We start from the raw sequence: 21493 nt of genomic DNA on the forward strand, positions 1-21493 counted from the left end.
TTTTAAAAAATTCAGTTGGGGTTTTCAGCCAGTATATTCAAAAATCATTCTTTGATATAAAACCGGTTTTCAAGACATCCCTCCTCCTCCCGTTCCTCTTTCTCCTCACCCCAATCCCACCCTCATTCTTTCCCCTAGTCCTATTCCTCCTTCAATCCCTGCTCCTTATTTTCCTTCTTCATAACATAACATAACAGAACATAAGAGAACCCATTTCTTTCACTGTTTTACATCCAGTAAATCTTTCTATGGCTTCTTTCTGTAACCAAATCCTTGTTTTATGCTAACAGATTGCTAGCTTGATTTGCAGCTCCTTTCTAGGAGGACCGATTAGGTGTAATGGAGGGAAAGGAGTGTTTGGGGAATAATTCCACTCTCTCAGGACACAAATTACTCCCCCTCTCCCTGTCATCTGCCACCAGATGACAACCCAGTAATGTAGTCTCCATTTGACAGTGCTATCTAGAGTAAGCTTAATCCTCAGTTCAGGGAGTGGGATCGCTACCCTTGAGCCAAGGCGTACTCTCTACTGCTGATCAGTACTGTGTAATCCTGATGTAAGTTTGTATCATGTCCTTGAGTAAATGCACTTTCTGCCCTCGGCCTTCTAAGCAGAAGAAGTCATTGGTTTTTGGAAGGTGCTGCCAAATGAGCTTTGGCAAATTGCTGCAGTGCATTCTATAGGTAGAACACACAGCAGCCATGGTGTGTTGATGTTTAGACCAGTGGGCTGGGTGCTAGTGAACTTGACTGCTTTGTTCTGGATGGTGGTGTGTTTTGGAGCTACAGCATCTAGGGTGTAGAACTTGTCCTGATGGCTGAGGAAGACATGTCAAGCCTGACTCTGACAATGATCAGCCAGAATTGCCCTGGAAAATGGTGCCCAGCTTAGCCATTGGATGACCATTCATACAGTTGCTGCCAAGTACCTGGGTTTATATAGCATTCTGTTTATATTCCACCTTTGAAATGAACTTCACATTTAAGAAACAACAATGAACCCTATGAGATTTGGGTGTTAGGCAAAGAGATGGGTCTCAAGGAGGCCTTTGAAGAGAGAGAGAGCGAGCCTCAGTAGAGATGTTGAGAGGACAAGAAAAGACTTGAGGAATGTGGTTAAGTGATGTTGCAAGAGTGGAAATGTATCTTGTGGAGCTGGCAAGGATTGCACAAATAGGGCAAGACTAACATCTGATGAGATGAAGACCTGGGAGAGGGTACTAGCAGCAGGAGTACAGCAGAGGACACCGTAAGCGAGTTCTGACAATGGACTGAGATCAGGATCAAACAGCACCCTGATGTTACACAAATTCAGTCTGAGCACATAAACAAGTTAACACAATCTGGGGCGTAGACAGGAGCCAATCCATATTACCCCCATCACCAAGTCCGGCTACTTCTACGTCCATAATGTTGCCCATCTGCATCGACTCATTTGCTGCTAAAACTTCCATCTATGCTTTTGTTACCTCAACTTTCTCTCCCAGCGATCTCCTAGCCAGACAATCTCTCATGTCTCACTCTATAAAATTCAGCTCATGCAGAATTCTGCTGCCTGTACCCTAACCCACATCAAGTCTTGCTTCACCCATCATCCCTGTGTCTACTGACCTGCATTGGCTCCCAGTACATCAACACTTTGAACTTGGATAGATTTGAATGAAGAAAATAATTCTCTAAATTCTTGCCCCTCCCTATCATTGTAAACTCCTAAAGTTCTACAACCCTCCAAAGTTCATCCCTTTCTGGCCCCTTGTCCATTCCAACTTCCTCCGTTTCACCATTGGTAGCCGTGCCTTCAGACACCTAGACCCTAAGCCCTAGAATATTTCCCCAACTCCCTCTTCCTTTTCGACATTACTCTTGTTAAGACACTCCTTTAAAAAAAACTACCTCTTTGCACATTGGTCATCTGTCCTAGTGGTTCCTCCTTTGGTGTCAATCTTTGTGCTTCAATGCTCCTGTGAGACCACTTGAGATGTTAATGTGTTAAGGGCAGTACATAAATGCAGGTTGCCGTTTTTGATGGAGTTGAGCTTCATTCTTGTCGTTGAGCTTCATTCTTGTCAATGTTGAGCTATGGAAAGTTATGATTCATTCAACCCTTCATGTACACCCTTGCCCTGTGTCATTAGCAGCCAATAACATGGGATGCTTAATTTATTCAGGAACATTTCATCTTCCACCTTCCAACAACCAATTTGTACAATGGCCATGCCCCCAGTCTTAGCACCCTGAAACTAGAGAAGCTGTCAGTGTCTGGTGCCAAGTACACTAGCCCTTGAACTGCAAGTTCCATATTCAATGCAGATGCATAGGTAGAATTTGTTGCAGTTATTGATGCCCGCCCCTCGGCAGACTGTTTGTAGGGTAGATCTGCAAGTTCGCATAGCAGTCCTGCAGCCTGTAAGGTGTTTCAAAGCATTGTTTAACTTGTCTTTAACCTTCCCAAAAAAATCATTCTGTAATTGTTAATCTTGCAGAAAGACCAGCTTGAAGAGAAGGTGTGGGGGGATGGGTCAAAAGTGCTGCTGTCAGCAGGTTGAGCAGTAACTGCTAGGCAGTATTCCTAGCAGACGTTAAATACTTTATTAGCTGCCTTTCTTGCATAGTCCTTGTGGAATTAAAAGAGGCCTAGCTGCAATGAAAAGTGGGTCATGCCTCCCTCATCCCTTATGCACAAAGGGCCATTTGTGAAAGATGCAGAGCTGCTTGCCAGGATCACATTTGGTTCCTGCGATCTAGCACGATTTTACACTGCTTGTGCCCTGACTAAACCGAGCTGGTGTTGGGCTTTTGTCCTGCTTACAAGTACATTTTTATTAATTGAGCTGCTCACTGGGTTCCACTGAGTTACAGCGATTGGCCTGTTATCTCCGATACTCTGCTTTCGATCCAGCCCAGGTTGATGGGGTGAAAGTCCACCAGCTGTAAGAGTACGAAATTAATTTGGGCTGTCTCAAGCCAGTTCCTAATAGGCTCAGGCCCACAGCACAAAGCTGCCCTCAGCTTGTCACTCAGTTGTCAATCTCACTCAGATACCATAGAATGGTTGTTACAGGAAATTAAATAACTCTGATTAAATAATGCTGATGTGTTTGAGACTGGGGCAGAATATAGAAAGCCTTTCTTTGTAGCTATCCACTGTGTATCCAAGCTTAGGGGCACTTGGATGAGACACTGGGAGGCCTAGAATGGGAAAGTGTTCTACTTTTCAGCATAGCTATTTGTCACCTTGATGAACAACAGTTTGCAGCAAGAAGTAAATGAGGGAGGGAGAGGCTTGCTCTTGTATTGCTCCTCTCTCTGATACCCCCAAAGCACTTGACAGCCAGTGAAGTACTTTTGAAATGTAGTCACTGTTGTAATGTAGGAAATATGGCAGCTAATTTGGGCACAGCAAGCTCCCTCTATCAGCAGTGAAATAAATGACCAGACCAAATGTTCTTCAGTGATGTTGATTGAGGGGTAAATATTGGTCAGGACAATGGGGAGAACTCCCTTGTCTATCTTTTAAATAGTTCAGTGGAACCTGAGAGAGCAGACAGGGCTTCTGTTTAATTTAACACCAAAAGATGGTACCAACAACCATGCAGCATTCCCTTAGTATTTTGGCATGTCAACATAACATTTGACAAGTTAATGTCCGATGAAACTTCCTTATTGTTAGCAGGGGAATTGAATTTGGTTGTTTGATCCTTGCAGCTTGCTTCACGACTGTGCCCCTGTAGTGTTTCCCCTTAGACAAAGTGTGACCATTGGTCTCCAAACACTCGGAGCAAACAGTGCCAGTTCCACCTGGGTGCAGGTTGGAGGGGTGCCATGTGCAGTCGGTACCTGAGATTACCCCTCACTGAGGCTTATGCAATTGATGATCAGACATCCCAGGACTAGCTGAAAGGGGGCTGGTTTCTCACTTCAGGGGTCGGGGTGGGGGTTGCTGGGCTTAATGGAGGATGAATATGGGATAACAGCAAACACTAGTATTTGGAGGTTTGTAAGCGTTAAGACGATTCTAGCCACAGAAGGTGATCTACCATTGCGGTCCCATTGTTGAGGGATTTTTCAACTTGTGAAGTTGGCATTCTATAACTTTCCAATTTTCTTTGAATTAGATCATTTTGCTGCTGTTTGTAAACCGACAATGGGGCTCGGTCTCACTCCGTCTCATTCAGAGTTTTCTCTTTTGCTCTTTCTCTCCCTGTCTCATTCTCCTCGCTTTTCTCTCGGTTCCTTCCCCCTCCTTCACTCCCCAACACAAAAAGCTTTGACAATTCTGAGTTAATGAACGTTGACACCCTTACTACAGGCTACATTTGTGGCGTCGCTCCAACACTATCAAAGTTTCATGTGTCATAGATCACTGGAAATGATGCTGCCTATCTGTGTTTGGGAATGTAAGTAGTTCACTGGTTGCTAACACTGGGACAAACCTGGGAGTGTATTCGAAACACCTCACTTACACTTACTACCAATAAATGGAGCTGTGCTGCTCATGCCTCACAGAGGGCCCCCAGTGGCTATGACAATTTCAGTATTGGTCTGGGCCCTTGCATAGAAAGACTGAGGGATTGCCTGGCCATTATTCTGCATTTCTAATAAACCTGTTGGTTTGCAACTGTAAATAGAAAAATGGAAGAAGTTGCTGCCAAAGATTCTGCCTTTCCTTCACTACTAACCCCCACTCCCAACTGATTGTTGTCCAGTAGTTGCAAGTTTCAAATTGTGGCCTCTGACTATTGTGGAAGCCTTGAATCCATCAGTTAAAATGTCACTTGTTTAGAAACTAATTTCAGGGTTGTCTGTGTAGCTGCAGCATCTAGGAACAGAACCCACAGCTACACAGAGCAATATGACCGGCCAAGTAACTTGCCTTCCAGTACCATACACACAGTATTCCAGAAGATATTGGAATATTCATTGCTGAGACCTCTGTTTTTTCTTATCCTAGATGTTTAAGCTTCTGTGTTTTAGATTAATTGCATAACTCTTAGCTCCTCACTGCCATGGTTTGTACTGTGATGTCATCAGCCTTTGAACCACACAGGAGTTCTGTTTGTCATCCTTACCAAATCTTTTCCCTAGTTTCCCAGTTCTGACAAAAGATCATCGACCTGAAATGTTAACTCTGTTTCTGTCTTCACAGATGCTGCCAGACCTGTTGAGTGTTTCTTATGTTTTCTGTTTTTATTCCTTTCAGCTTTGCTTTGGTTCCTGGATCTGTTCTATGGAATTTTCTGATGTCTTTGAAAAGTGGCAAAGTGTCAGGCTTTTAAACTTTAGTTAATTTAGTGACAATTAAGATCAGCAAGGAAATGAACTGCCAACTATAATACAGAAAAGGTTATATCTATATAGTGCCTTTGTGACCACTGGGCATCCCAATTTACAGGCAAAATGTGATGATGGCATAATTTTTTTTAGTGATGTTGTTTGAAGGATATATACTTGCCAGGAGACTTGGAAAACTCTCCTGCTCCTCACAATAATGCCATGGGATCTTGTCCATTGAAAAAATGTGTGGGGCTTCAATTTAATATTCATCCAAAAGATGCTGCCTCTGAAGGTGCAGTACTTCACTGAAGTGGCAGCTTCGACTTTTGTACTCAAATCTCTGGAGTGAGACTTGAACCTACAGCCAGTTGATTTGGAATCAAGAGTGCTACCGGCTGAGCCACTACTGACTCAGAATAATAGGTTATATATTTACAGTAGAAGAAATGTCAAAAAGGAAATAGTGTACAATTTCAATGCTAAACTATATTATATAATTATTTTCTTATAGTCTTATATTAACGCCAAGACCCCACTGGCCAGGTCTAGCTGTTTGGAATTCCAAACTAAAATAAATAATTTGAACAGTCCATACCTTAAATTCACCCTTCCCCAATGGCTATGGATTCCCATAACTGTCAGCTAAACTCAAATGCAATTGCAAATTACACAACCAAGCAAAAAATAACATTCTGCTTTTAGTTTGAATGCAACTTGGCACCTCCATCAAACTTCAGTCTCTGCGACAAGTAAACAAATCTTTACCCAATTATATTGAATTAGGCTGGGTGTTGGGATAAGATTTTGAATGCGGCATTTTTTTTAACCATCTCTGTATGTATTGTGATTGAATTAATGGTCACTGGGCCAAAACCAGACATAAATGCTTCATATCTGTCAATAGTTAAGTGAAAGGGAACAAGAGTGACAATTCCCTAGAGCCACATGCTTTATAGCCTAGGACTTTGAAGGAAGCAAGGGACAGGATTTAGAGGGCAGTTGTTTTTGTAATTAATCAACAGGCACTACTGACCTCCCAAAGAATTGGAAGCAAGAAAATATATCCATATTTAAAAAGTATAACAAGTTTGACCCCTGACAGCTGCAGACCCATTAGCCTTATGTCCTTAACATCGAAAGTAATGGACTCCACATTAAGCAGCAGACTTGGTGGGGTCCCATACAACAAGAACTTAAAGAAAATATATTGCAGCATAGATTTGGAAGAGGAAAATGCTACCCAATAAACCTCATTGATTTCTTTGAATACGTTACAGATACTGGTGTAGTTTATTGAAGTTTTCAGAAAGCTTTTGGCGAAAGTTCTGCATGAAAGACTTCTAATTTATCAAAATAAAATAGGAACCAGAACATGGAATTAAATGAGCACTGCTCAAAAACTGCAGATGCTGATAACTTGCCTTATACTTCTGGAAAATGCTGAGAATACTCAGCAAGCCAGTCAGAAACTTTAACGAAAAGTTAAGTTTTAAGGCTTTGTGTACCCTACAGATTCTGTTTCTGTTAATCAATTTCCAGGATTTGTTTTTATTTTTGGTGTAGTCTAGGTTACGCGGCGAAGGGGTGATACTCTAGTGCAGTACTGAGGGAGTACTGCAGAGTCAAAGGTGCCCTCTTTCAGATGAGACCACTACCCCCTTAGATGGGCTTAAAAGATCCCATGACACTATGTCAAAGAAAAGTGGGGAATTCTCACCGGTGACCTGGCCAACCTTAATTCTTTATTTTTTTCTCACTCTCATCTGCCTTTTTTTTCCTCCACCCTCTCTCTCACATAGATCCTACCTACTGAATGTTGAATTATACTGAAGATTCATTACTGGATTTGATAACAATATTAGAGATGTGTACATTAAAACTACAACTAAGCTTGTCAGATTTATTGACTATACAACAGTGTGGAGAGTGGTTTGTGGAAGTCTCTTGCTTTGCCTTTGGAGTTTGAGTAACACGCCAAATGAAATTGATAATAAATGGAAAACACTGTATGCTGGTTGAAAGAATGTAAAGTTAGTTGCAGTAAATAGAATTGGCAGACAGAGAGTTAGAACGGAATCCAGGAGTAATTGCCACTTTCAATGTCCAAAACAGTAGTAAAGTAGCTAAAACATTGAATGTGGTGAAGCCAGTGTAGCCTCATGCTTTGAGAGGGTTACAGTACTGGAGCGCTGCTTTGGGAGTGTTATTGAACTGGAACGATGGGCCTTGGGAAGGTTACAATACTGAAGGGGTGGGCTTTGGCAGGGTTCTGGTACTGGAGGGGATGGGCTTGTTGGGGGGCGGTGGTTATGGTACTGGTGGGGTGGGCTTTGGGAAGGTTACAGTACCGGTGGGGTGGGCTTTGTGAGGGTTACGGTACTGATGGAATGGGCTTTGGCAGGGCTCCAGTACTGGAAGGGATGGTTGGCCTTAATGGGAGAGTTAGAGTAAAGAAGGGAAGCACTATAATGGTCAGAACAACCTTTTTATATATTTACATTCTGTGAACCAAAATGTCCTCAGGCCCATGTGTTCTGTTGTCAATATAGTAACTCTGAACATGTTACAGCTTTATTAAGTTGAAACCTGGAATTAATAGCATCTGTTGCTTGTTGAGCAAATATGTCATGGCTGTTCAGTGATGCCTTAGAAAATTGTGTGGGATGTGCATTTCTAAATGGTACATTCTGCCAAACTGGGAGAGTGGGAAAATTGAATCAGGCATCCTGATTACATCTGTGAGGAACTCTGCAAAAGTAATGAATAGGCTTTTATCCCTGTGTGCTGAGATTTAAATATGGAAGTGCTGTATGGGAGACAGTAAATCAGTATCTTTCTTCTTTTCCTAGATTACGGAGTCTGGGAAGGAGACACTGCCCTCATGGCTGCATTGGGATCCGGTGAGTCACTCACTTCAGGGGCTCCCACTAGACACAGATAGAGGAGTCCACTATATCTCAGCCACTGCCCTGGAGCTGGCTGCTAATGGAAGCCTTGTGCCTTTTGCTGAAGATGTCTTTTCCATTGAGGTTCTGCCAGATGACCCATTAGACAATGCTCCCCTTGCTCTGACACCACAGTTGGTTAACGAGGTTACACCATTGGTCTGTGCGCATGAGGAACCCCTCACCATTTTGACTGTGATCCTGGACGCTGACCTAACGAAGATGACAGCCGTGCAGCGCATTGGACTGTTGGACCGAATGCGCAAGTTTGCTGAGGTGGGACTCCATCAAATGAAGCTCGTTCCAGTCGTGAACAACCGTCTGTTCGACATGTCTGCCTTCATGGCCGGGCCTGGGAATGCCAAGAAGGTAGTGGAGAATGGGGCTCTGCTATCCTGGAAGATTGGATGTTTCTTAAATCAGAACAATGTCCCTAACATCAGCAGCGTGGAGATCCCTGCCAAGGAGGGGACCATGTCTGCTCAGCTTGGCTATCCTGTAGTAGGCTGGCACATTGCCAACAAGAAATTGCAGGTGACTAAGAGAGTGCGTAGGCAAATAAATCCCACTCCAACGCCTGTCATATTTGCACTGCCACCAACAACTGCTATTAGAGAACCACCACCTCGTATAGTCCCAACACCCACCTCTCCAATTATTGCATCCACCACAGACAGAGTGGCGCCACCAATCAGAAAACCATTGATAAGTAAGTCCATTAAAACTGTCAGACCAAAAGATACAATTACTCATACACCCACTTTGGGTCCTGTGCAGCCAACCAGGGTGTTGGAAAAATCAAGTACAACCATCCCCAGTCAGATTGAACCAACCGTGACCAGACCTGGTTACGTCGAACCCACGGCTGTGCCATCTCCACGCACGACCAAGAAACCCCGGGTTACCACTCTGAAACCACAGGTTACAACTCCAACGACAATTACTGCAACTACCAGGAAGCCTAAGGGACGAACCAAGATGCCACGGGTCACTACGAAACCATCCACCAAGCTGCAGACCACGTCGCCACCCGCCAGGCGCACGACCAGCCCCGCCCATGCGACCAAGCCCTTCCGGCAGCCTGTTGGTGACAACTGGCCACCCAAGCTCACGAACCATATTGATCGTGTGGACTCGTGGGTGGGAACTTACTTCGAGGTTAAGATCCCGTCTGACACGTTTTACGATGATGAGGACGGTACCACTGACAAACTGCAACTGACGCTCAAACTCACGGAGCAGCAGCCACTGCCCGAGAACTCATGGGTCATGTTCAACGGCACCAGCCAACTGCTATATGGTTTGCCGGACACTAGCCATGAAGGAAAGCACGAGTACTTCATGCATGCTGCAGACAAGGGAGGCCTGACGGCAGTGGATGCCTTCGAGATCCACGTATACAGTCGGCCTCACGGTGGCAAATCGAGCGCCAAATTTGCTGCTCGATTTGAAGGGGATCACAGGAAAGTGGTCAACGATGTTAACAAAAAAATCCAGCTGATCAAAAAGCTGGCCTATGCATTTGGCGACCGCAACAGCAGCACTGTGACCTTGCATGGTATCTCGAAGGGCTCCATTGTGGTTGAGTGGACTAACAATACTCTCCCCCTTGACCCCTGCCCGGAGGAGCAGGTTCGGTCTTTGAGCAGCTGTATTGCGGATAGCGATGGAAAGCCGAATCCCTTATTTGTGACAACCATGGAGCCCGAGTTTACCCCCATGAACGTGTCTGTGACTGGAACAGGCAGCTGCAAGAACATCCAGTTTGTGCCAGCAATTCAATTGGAGATCCCCATCGAGCCTACCGTATCAGTTGCCGCTGGTGGGGGGCCGTCTAGGACCAGCAACGATGATGTGTACCTGCACACAGTCATCCCAGCGGTGGTGGTAGCTGCCATTCTCCTCATTGCCGGCATCATCGCCATGATCTGCTACCGCAAGAAGCGGAAAGGGAAGCTCACCATTGAGGACCAAGCCACCTTTATCAAGAAGGGTGTTCCTATCATTTTCGCAGATGAACTTGATGACTCAAAGCCCCCTCCTTCATCAAGCGTCCCGCTGATCCTCCAGGAGGAAAAACCCCCTCTTCCTCCTCCAGAGTATCCCAGCCAGTCCAGCCATGAAGCTACCCCACTGGGCCAGGATCTGATTGGTGAATACACCCCTCTGAGAGAAGAGGATCCCAATGCACCCCCCTACCAGCCCCCGCCACCCTTCACAGCACCAATGGAAGGAAAAGGCTGCCGTCCAAAGAACATGACCCCATACAGATCCCCACCACCTTATGTCCCACCCTAATACTTAAAGGAGACTGGAACCCCCATACCCCCACCCCACCCCCTTTCCATACCAGTGCTGTCTGTAGGGAATGGAAGCCTGCCACCATTTTTAATTTTTTGAGCACTGGGTTTGTTGGTTTGGAAGCCAAGTAATGCTGGAGTTTCACTGCAGCCTTTAACGATGTTGATCTCTTTCCCCGCTTGGCGGGATGATCTCCACCAGTCAGCATTGTTACCTTGATCTTTTCTGTACATTGTTACCGCAGGCTTCAAACATTTGTTTTAAAATGCTAAAGAGACCACGGGCAGCACTGGGGGATGTTTGATACGGTTTGCCTTTAACACTAATTGTACTGTTTTCTATTCACACGTGTCTAGCAACGGAAGTATAACAAAACGGTAGCCTAATGTAAATGTCAAAGACTGTACTGAAATCGGTTTATTTTACATTTAATCCACTATACCTAAACTTTTACTTCTAGTTTTGGCCATGTTAATTGTTTTAAGTTGGACCTTATCTCTGCTCTGGCTTTTGGGACACCTTGTCAAATTTCATTTTGCTTCTTATCATTTCTTGCTGTCTGGCCTCTGTCACTGGTTCTAACTATGTTTCCTTTTAATATCACCAGGTCTTTTGCGCTCTCTGACACCAAGCGCTCTTGCGAAGCTGTTTAGCACATCATTGCCTTATGTGATGGTGCTGCACATCTCTCACATCACATGCTGTTTTCATGCTCAAGTTTTGGTGTGCCATTCACCTTCTTGGCTGCCTTTGCCTTGAATGTTTTCTTTATCTCTCTGATTCCTCAACTTTTTTCTTTTCCCTCGTGCATCCCATTTCTTGCCCTTTTGCGCCCTCTCCCTCTCCAATTCATGCAGTTAATATAAAGTTGCTTGTTTGTCAGGTCCTGCTACTCCCATTTCAGCTCCTTGGCTGCAGACGTACAGGGGTCTTATGGTAGATTATATTCTAGTCAGCCAGAAATGATTAAAATAAAAAATTCAATCTAATTTTTTTACTAAATTTTTGATACAGCCTCAATCCTTTTATTAAATGCATACTGCAATTTGTAAACGCTTGGCTTCTTAGGAATTGTTGAAATGAAATTGGGTTTGATTTTTCTCTCTATCTCTCTCTCTCTCTATCTATCTCTCTCTCCTCCCTCTCATAGATCACCTTATAAATTTTAATTTAGAGGGGTTTTTAAAAAAAGTTTTACTGCTTTTATTTTTAAAGATGATTATTCTCACAGGATATCATGTAGGTGTGATGTCTGCCACACTTTATTGGACTGAACCACAAGAGATTGTATTTGGAACTTGGACTCGCAAAAACCATTGCAATAATCGTGTGCTGTGCTAGCTTGGTTGGTCATGTTCTAGAGCTGGCTTAATGCGCGCACCATGGGATCTTGAAGCCATAATAGAACACGGCACACATGCCCGGTGTGTACGCTTAGATCTGCAGTGGCCAGAAGAGAACTGATATATTCATCACCACGGTGATTGGCGAGCAAATCAAAACAGAATAATGCATTATTAGCAATTTTACTTTTTACAGTTATTAGTAAACATTTTATTTATGCCACTAGGCACTGTATGTTGGAAGTCTTGTATTAAAATGTGTTTTCATCAAACTGATTTTCTTTGTTCCTTGTAAGCTTTTTTCTATAAACATTTCATATATTTTTTTTTTAAATGGGATTGAGCAGTACAGTGAGTTAGGCACTGGCCTTTCAGCTCTTAAGGTCTGCGATTGAATCTAGTCCAGACTGATGGATGAAATCAGTTTCTATATTAAGCCACTGTGCCTTTTGACATCACTGTACCAGCCAGTGAGTTGAAGGGAGAGCAGGACTACAGCTAACAGTATATTTAAACAGCACACATTATAAATCGGTCTACTTAAACAGAGCCTCTTTGAACTTTTGCAAAATCTCCCAATTTATATATTTTTATAAAAGTGGGTATTTCACCAGAAACATGCAATGGATGGAGGAAAGTTTGCCATACAAATTGTGTCTAAAATCAATCCCAGTTAGTGGTGTGGTCTCTAGGTGTGATTAACAAGGGAATTACCAATCATCTCCATTCTGGCTGAAACATTGATGTTGCTATAAGCAGCCATGTTATGTCATATGGGTCCTGAGGTCAAATAACTTGGACAGTCTGAACCTGACTTGTAACGGAAGTGAGCCAACTGCATAACACTGGCCCACAGTTCTACGTGCCCAGTCATTGGAGGTTTTCTAGTCTATGATGCATCTATCCCAACACAAATTTCTTGCATCTCAAGCACTTCAGTAAAAGTAAATACATTGACTGACATACACTATATTGATTTAAAGAAAAGTAATTAATATTTCTGCCATTTCACTGCTGTTGCCTATGAATTTGTTAAGTGTGATCTTTAGTCATCCTGTCTTTATACTGATTTTTCCTTTATTTGTATCTGTGGAGTATACAATTTATTTTTATATTCCTTGATTTGTTTTCATAGTTTATCTATGCCTTCTAATTTGGACTCTTTCTCAAGCTTTTCATTTTCTTTTGTGTACTAACTCTGTACTTATGCCTTTTTTCTTTAGTTTCAATGTTGCCCTTATTTCTTCATTCATTCATAGTAATTCATTACTGGCTAGTTTGTCTTGCTTTTCAGGAGAATATATTTCTCATGGACTGTTGATAGTCATTTTAAATGTTTCCCATTGCTGTTCTATTTCTTTGTCAGTAATTTTTCCAGTTTATATTCCCTAATTCTGTTCTAATTCCCTGAAAAATAAGCTTTCTCTCCTGATGTATTGCCGTTTTTGTCTTGTTTATACCCTTTTCAGTCTTTTTAAAAAATTTTATTGTGTTGTGATCACGATTGCCTAGATGTTCCCCTGTGTGTACTTCTCTATCTGTTCTGGTTCATTTCCCAATACTAGATTTATCAGTGTTTATTCCCTTTCTTGAGTATTTTCCCCCCATACATAGTAAGAAAGGTGTCCTGAACGCATTGTAAAATCTCCATTATGTTTTCATCACCCCTTCCAATTTATTTGGGGATATATCCTTCCTGAGATGCAATGCCCCAAAACCGAACACGGTACTCCATTTGGGCTAACCCTGACCAGAGCACTGTACAGCTGTAAAACAACTTCCACTCTTTTGTTTTCAAACTTCTTGGAGATAAAGGCCAACATTCCATTAGTCTTGGTACCTGCCCACCAGTTTTTACTTATTTCTGTTTGGACCTTTCAACTCCCTGCTTCTCCTCACTTCCTGAATTATCACCATTTCAAAAATATTCTAATCTGTCTTTCTTGAATTCAAAGTGACCACCTCAAATTTCCCCACACTAAGCTCCATCTGCTCTTTTGCCCACTCACTTAAGCCATCATTATCCTGTTGCAACTCATTTCTCCTACCAAACTATTTACTGTGCCAAAACAAAAACAGAATTACCTGGAAAAACTCAGCAGGTCTGGCAGCATTGGTGGAGAAGAAAAGAGTTGACGTTTCGAGTCCTCGTAACCCACAGAACTGAGTGAATCTTAGGAAAGGGGTGAAATATAAGCTGGTTTAAGGTGGGGGGGGTAGGAGAGAGGGGGTGGTGGTGTGGTTGTAGGGACAAGCAAGCAGTGATAGGAGCAGATAATCAAAAGATGTCACGAACAAAAGAACACAGGTGGTGGTGATATTATCTAAACAAATGTGCTAGTTAAGAATGGGGATGGCAGGGCACTCAAGGTACAGCTCTAGTGGGGGTGGGGTGGAAAGGCTAGCAGGGCATAAAAGATTTAAAAATAATGGAAATAGGTGGGAAAAGAAAAATCTATATAAATTATTGGAAAAAAAAAGGAAGGGGGAAGAAGCAGAAAGGGGATGGGGATGGAGGAGGGAGTTCAAGATCTAAAGTTGTTGAATTCAATATTCAGTCCGGAAGGCTGTAAAGTGCCTAGTCGGAAGATCAGGTACTGTTCTTCCAGTTTGCGTTGGGCTTCACTGGAACAATGCAGCAAGCCAAGGACAGACATGTGGGCAAGAGAGCAAGGTGGAGTGTTAAAATGGCAAGCGACAGGGAGGTTTGGGTCATTCTTGCGGTCTGTCCTTGACTTGCTGCATTGCTCCAGTGAAGCCCAACGCAAACTGGAGGAACAGCAACTCATCTTCCGACTAGGCACTTTACAGCCTTCCGGACTGAATATTGAATTCAACAACTTTAGATCTTGAACTCCCTCCTCCGTCCCCATCCCCTTTCTGTTTCTTCCCCCTTTTTGTTTTTTTCCAATAATTTATATAGATTTTTCTTTTCCCACCTATTTCCATTATTTTTAAATCTTTTATGCCCTGCTAGCCTTTCCACCCCAGCCCCACTAGAGCTGTACCTTGAGTGCCCTACCATCCATTCTTAATTAGCACATTCATTTAGATAATATCACCACCATCAATGCCTCTGTGTTCTTTTGTCTGTGACATCTTTTGATTATCTGCTCCTATCACTGCTTGCTTGTCCCTACAACTACACCACCGCCCCCCTCACCAATTCGCTCCTCACCCCCCACCCCCCCAACCTTAAACCAGCTTATGTTTCATCCCTTTCCTAAGATTCACTCAGTTCTACGGAAGGGTCATGAGGACTCGAAACATCAACTCATTTTCTTCTCCGACAATGCTGCCAGACCTGCTGAGTTTTTCCAGGTAATTCTGTTTTTATTTTTGTTTTGGATTTCCAGCATCCGCAGTTTTTTTGTTTTTATCTATTTACTGTGTCACCTGAACTTGTCGTTGTCAGCAAACTTGGATATTCTTGACCTCTTCCAGCCCCTCAAGCTCGTGGCGTGGAGAAGTTCCATGCTCTTACCGACTTTGCTGCCCAACTAGCAACAGGTTTTCCACTGATTATCATGGCAAATCCACATATTATTCAAAATAAAGGCAGCGTGTAGGACTTAAAACATGGGCATTGGATTTTTTTTTTTGTGTACCCTGGTCCACTTATCCATCACAGTCTAATTCTGTGTGCAATGAAACAGAATATGGACCAGTCTACAAATAAAATTTAGTGGGAGCCTATCAATCCACAAAGATTAAACGTACCTGCAGCATTGCTTGTTGGATATTTGAAGGATCTTTTACATCAAGGTCGAGTCATGGAATACAGACTATGATAGTCCCTCTCACCTTCTTCCCCCCACCCCCCCGACACACACACAATGTTTTTGGTGGTATCAGTGCATAATGGATTGGGGTAAGTATGTTGTGCATGCAAAGCTGACCAGTCAAGGCTTGTGAATGTGCTATAGCTGTTCTCTGGCTTAACAGTCGCAGTTTTATCACAAAAAAGAAATGGAGTTAGGGAATAAGAGCCATTTGAAGTCTGGGACAATAGGTGAGCCAAAAGGTAGCACATCATGGAATTACTGCATGGCATCTCCATGCTGATGTGATATTGTTAATTCTGAGAGCTGTGTTGTAAGAACAGCATTTGTACTGGGGCCAGGTAGATAGTCAAGACCTATGTCCAGTATTTAAAAAAAAAACACCAGGGCTGCTTAGTTGTAATCTAGTGAAAATGAATTGTGCTTTCCCAGGTTACTCAAGACCAGTTCAGTTACTGCCAGTGTGAGCCCGGTTTGGTATGTTGCCTCCCTTGTTCCAGGGTAAGGGACATCATCAAGACAGTACGTAACCTTCTGTGGGATGGTGAAGGGCAACAACCAGCACCATGGTCCGTGTTGGAAATAATGACATAGAGGGGAAGAAAGTCGTGGACTTGCAATCAGAGTTAAAAGAGCAAGGGGAGAGGAGGGGGTGTTTAAAAAAACAAAACAGGATCTCAAAGGTAAAAACAGAATTACCTGGAAAAACTCAGCAGGTCTGGCAGCATCGGCGGAGAAGAAAAGAATTGACGTTTCGAGTCCTCATGACCCTTCGACAGTTCTGTCGAAGGGTCATGAGGACTCAAAACGTCAACTCTTTTCTTCTCCGCCGATGCTGCCAGACCTGCTGAGTTTTTCCAGGTAATTCTGTTTTTGTTATGGATTTCCAGCATCCGCAGTTTTTTGTTTTTAGGATCTCAAAGGTAGTAGCTCTGGATTGCTTCCAGTGCTATGCATGAGTGAGAGTAGAATTATGAAGGCTATGACAGGTTGATGCATAGGTACATGGTGCAGAAGTGAGAGGGCTTCCGATTCTTGGGATATTAGAACCAATTCTGTAACGGGAGGGATTTGTTCAAGATGCACAGGTTACACTGAACAGAGCTGGAACCAATATGTTTGTGAAGAAGTTACTTGGTACCATGGGGGAGGGTTTAAATAAATCCAGCAGGATATTGGACTCCAAAATGTAATCAAAAGATGCAAAGAGGACTGGGAAAGAGAGTTAAGAATAATAACAGTATTAGATGGGATTTTTGAACAATACGAAAAGGGTCCATGTTGTGTTTGGGGTACATGTATACACATGCATGGTACAGTTAGTAAGGTTGGTAAGCTGCAGGCGCAAATAACCATGTGGGAATATGATGTAGCAGTAATGATAGATCTTGCTCAAAAAAGGGTGTATTAAGGGCTTAATATTCCTGAGTACAAGGCATTCAGGAAAGATAGGAAATGGGGAAAAAGTAGGTAGGAGCAGCAGTTTTGATTAAGAACATGTGTTAGAAAGCGAAAGTCTGAGGAGTCAAAGACCAGAATCTACTTTTAAATTTGTTCATGGAATGTGGCATCACTGACTAGGCTAATATTTGTTGCCCATCCCTAATTGCTCTTGAGATCAGTTTAATATTCAACTATATTGCTATGGACCTGGAGTCACATATTGTCCAGATCACGTAAGGATGGCAGATTCCCTTCTCTAAAGGCGTTGCATTAGTGAGCCAGATTGCTTTTAATGACAATCAATGATCGTTAATGACCATAGAACTGTAGAACAGTTATGGTGCAGAAAGAGGCCATTCAACTCATCATGTCTGCAGGTTACAGAACTTCAGATGCAGATCCAGGTACCTTTGAAATGAGTTGAGCGTTTCAGCCTTGACCACCAAGAGATTAGTGGTCAATCTCTGGATGAAAAAGTTTTTCCTCATGTCCTTCTAATCCTACCACTCATCTTAAATCTATGACCCTGGTAATTGACCCCTCAGCTAGGGGAAACAAGTCTTTCCTGTCCACCCTATTTAGGCCTCTCAATTTTGTACACCTCAATTGCGTCACCCTTTAGCCCCTTCTGTTCTAAGGAAGACAACCCTAGCCTGTCTAATCTCTTCTCATAGCTGCAATTTTCAATCCCTGGCAACATTCTTGTAAATCTCCTCTGCACTCTCTCCAAAGCAATTATGTCCTTCCTGTGATGCGGTGACCAGAACTGTACACAAAATTCCAGCTGTGGCCTAAGCAGCTTTATATACAGCTCAATCATTCTATCCCTGCTTTTGTATTCAATACCTGACCAATTTTAAAAAAACATTCCATAAAAAAATATTCCATATCCGCCTGTCCTACCACCTTCAAGGACCAGTGGACGTGCACTCCAAGGTCTATCACTTCCCCAACCCCTCTCAACTTCCCGTTTTATTGAGTATTCCCCAAATGCATTACTTTACACTTTTCCAGATTGAATTCCATTTGCCGCTTCTCCACCCACTCAACCAAACCTTGATATCATCCTGGAGTCGACAGCTATCCTCTTCACTATCAACTACATGGCCAATTTTTGTATCATCTGAAAATTTCCCAAACATGCCTCCCACATTTAAGTCTAAATCATTAATATGTACAACAAACAGCAAGGGCCCCAACACTGAGTGCTGTGGAACACCACTGGAAACTTTTCCATTTGCAAAAACATCCATCAACCATTACCCTTTGTTTCCTGTCACAGAGCCAATTTTGGATCCAGCCTGCCACTTTCACCTGTATCCCATGAGATCTCATTTTTCTGACCAGTCTGCATGTGGGATCTTGTCACATGCCTTACTGAAATCCACGTAGACGACATCCGCCGCACTACCCTCAGCAATCCTCCTTGCTACTTCCGGAAAAAGTTCTATTACAAACAAAACCATGCTGACTTCCTGATCAACCCAAGCCTATCTAAGTGACAGTTTATCCTGTCTCTCAGAATTGTTTCCAATAATTTGCCCACTACCCAAGTCAGACTGACCAGCCTATGATTTTATGGCCTATCCCTCGCACTCTTTTTAAATAATGGTACAATGCTTGCAGACCTCCAATCCTCTGGGACCTCACCTGTACCTAGTGAGAATTGGAAAACTATCCTCAGAGCATCCACTATTTCCTCCTGGCTTCCTTCAATCCTGGTGATTTATCCACCTTCAACAATGCTGGTCCCTCCAGTACTTCTTTTCTCACTATGTTTATTGTATCTAATATGTCACACTCTTTAACTAGAATGTCTGCATCATCCCTCTCCTTAGTGAAGACAGAGACAATGTACTTGTTGAGAACCCTGCCCACATCCTCAGCATCAACTCAGAAGTTACCATGTACATCTCTGATAGGCCCTGCTTTTTCATTTGTTTTTCTCCTGCTCTTAATGTACTGGTAAAACTTTTTAGGATTTTCTTTGATTTTTACCTGCCAATATTTTTTCATATTCTCTCTTTGCTTTCCTAATTTCTATTTTTACTTCACCCCTATACTTTATATACTCCTCCAGGCTTTCTACAGTATTAAGCCTTTTGTGACTGTCATAAACTTTTTTTTTCTGCTTTATTTTTGCCTGTGTGCTTCTGGATAACCAGGGGCTCTAGATTTGGCAGTACTACCCTTTATCTTTGTGAGGACATGTCTACACCGTGCCCGTAGAATCTCGCCTTTGCCTCCCACAGTTTTTCCTTCTAATAGCTGTATCCAGTCCACTCTCGCCAGCTCACCTCTCAGCTTTGTAAAATTTGTCTTCCTTCAATTTAGAACTTTCACTCCTGTTCTATCTTCGTCCTTTTCCATAATGATGCTAAATCTAACTGTATTATGGTCACTATCTCCAAAATGATCACCCACTGCTACTTCACCCACTTGCCCACCTTCATTTCCTAAGACTAAATATAGAATTGCTCCCCCTCTCATTGGACTTGTTATGTGCTGGCTAAAAAAGTTCTCTTGAATGCAGTTTAAGAATTTTGTGCCCTCTGTGCCCTTCACACTGTTTGTATCCTAAATGATATTAGGGTAGTTGAATCCCCAACAATTACTGACCTACTGATTTTGCACTCAGAAATCTGTCTACATATTTGGTCTTCTAACTCCCTTCCACTGTTTGGGGGCTTATAGTACACTCCTAGCAGTGTGGCTGCCCCTTTTTTATTTCTGAGCTCAACCCATATGGGCCTCATTTGATGCTTCATTTAGTATATTATCTCTCCTTCCAGCTGTAACTGATTCTTTAACCAATGATGCTACACCCCACCTTTTTTATTCCCCTCCCTATCCTGCCTGAAAACTTTTTCCAGGGATGTTAAGCTGCCATTTTTGCCCCTCGTTAAGCCAAGTTACCATTTTAGCGATGATAGCATGTTGCCATGTGTCTATCTGTGCACTCAGCTCATTGGCTTTATTTACTATGCTCCTTCCGTTTACATACCTTTTAACATTGCCAAGTTCCTGTGTTGTACACCTTTTAGCCTGTGCTGTTTCTGTCTTTCAGAGTCACTCACTGATTTTCCACCTTTCTGTTCCCTGCTCTCAATTTGCCCTCAGGTTCCCATCCCCCTGCCAATCTAGTTTAAAGCCCCCCTCCCCCCAACCTCCGCAACAGCACTAGTAAATCTCCCTAAAAGGGTATTTGTCCCAGTCCTGTTCAGGTGTAGACTGTCCAGCTTGCACAGGTGCCACCTTCCCCAGAACTGGTCCCAATGCCTCAGAAATCTGATGCCCTCTCTCCTACACCAGCTTTCCAGTCACATGGTTATTCATTAATTCTCCTGTATCTATACTCGCTTGCATCTGGGACTGGGTGTTATCCTGAGATTACTGCTTTAGAGGTCCTGCTTTTCAATCACTTTCCTAGCTTCATAAATTCTGCTTTCAGGACCTCAACTTTCCTACCTAAGTCATTGGTACCAATGTGGACCATGACCTCCGGCTGTTCACCCTCCCCCAGAAGAATGTCCTGCAGCCGCCCCATGACATCCTTGACCCTGGCACCAGGGAGGCAAAACAGCATCCTGGAACCATGTCTACAGCCACAGAAATGCCTGTCTGTTCCCTTAACGATTCCCCTATTACTACTGCTCTTCCCCTCTTATTTTTCTCCTCTTGTACAGCAGAGTTGCTTTCAGTCTCATGGATACACCACAGTGACTCCAGCTGCCGATCGAGCTCTGAAACCCAGAGCTCAAGGATCTGCAGTTGGAGACATTTCCAGCACATGCGGTCATCTAGGACATTGGTATCGTCCATAACTTCCCACATGTTACAAGACAAGCATTCCACATGAGCTGTCCTGCCATGGCATCAATTTACTTGCCTTGTGTTAACTTTATTTTACTATGGTTTACTTATGCAACTTTATTTTACCTGGCCTCAACAACTTTTTTCCCCTGGTGTTTGTGTTTCTTACTTAAATATAAGCAGCCCCTTCTTTTAAAAAGAATGTGTTTTTCTAATTCCCAGCTACTTGATGACACTCCCTAACAGCAGTTTCTCACCAACCAATGAACTTATGTTTCTCCTGTGCTGTTAGGTGCTGCTAACTGCATAGCTTGGGGTCCTCCCTCTCGTACTCTCCTCTAGGCGGTGCTAACTGCCTGTCCCAGGGTCTTCTTCTCGCACTCTCTAGGTGGTGCTAGCTGCCTGTTCCAAGGTGGTCCTCTCGCACACTCCTCTAGGTGCTGCTAACTGCCTGTCCCAGGGTCCTCCTCAGGGAGAGTGATATTACAACAATGCTACCATCTGAGAATTACACAATGGGGAGCATCTTGGGAATCATTGATCATAGAATCATAATGTTTAAACTAGTTATGGAGAAGGTCAAGGAGCAATC

General features: G+C 43.2%; 1 protein-coding gene across 2 annotated transcripts in view; it reads left to right on the forward strand.

Moving 5' to 3' along the window:
• Window positions 1-12139, forward strand: part of dag1 (dystroglycan 1) — a 143004-nt gene extending 130865 nt beyond the window's left edge. For both annotated transcript variants that reach the window (XM_041192173.1, XM_041192174.1), the window contains exon 3: window positions 8124-12139. In XM_041192173.1, coding sequence (XP_041048107.1) covers window positions 8124-10517 — 2394 coding nt within the window. In that variant the 3' untranslated portion in view covers window positions 10518-12139. The remainder of the gene's footprint in view (window positions 1-8123) is intronic.
• The last annotated feature ends 9354 nt before the right edge of the window (window positions 12140-21493 follow it).

This window comes from Carcharodon carcharias, chromosome 7, assembly GCF_017639515.1.
Source record: "Carcharodon carcharias isolate sCarCar2 chromosome 7, sCarCar2.pri, whole genome shotgun sequence".
In the NCBI taxonomy this organism is placed as follows: Eukaryota; Metazoa; Chordata; class Chondrichthyes; order Lamniformes; family Lamnidae; genus Carcharodon; species Carcharodon carcharias.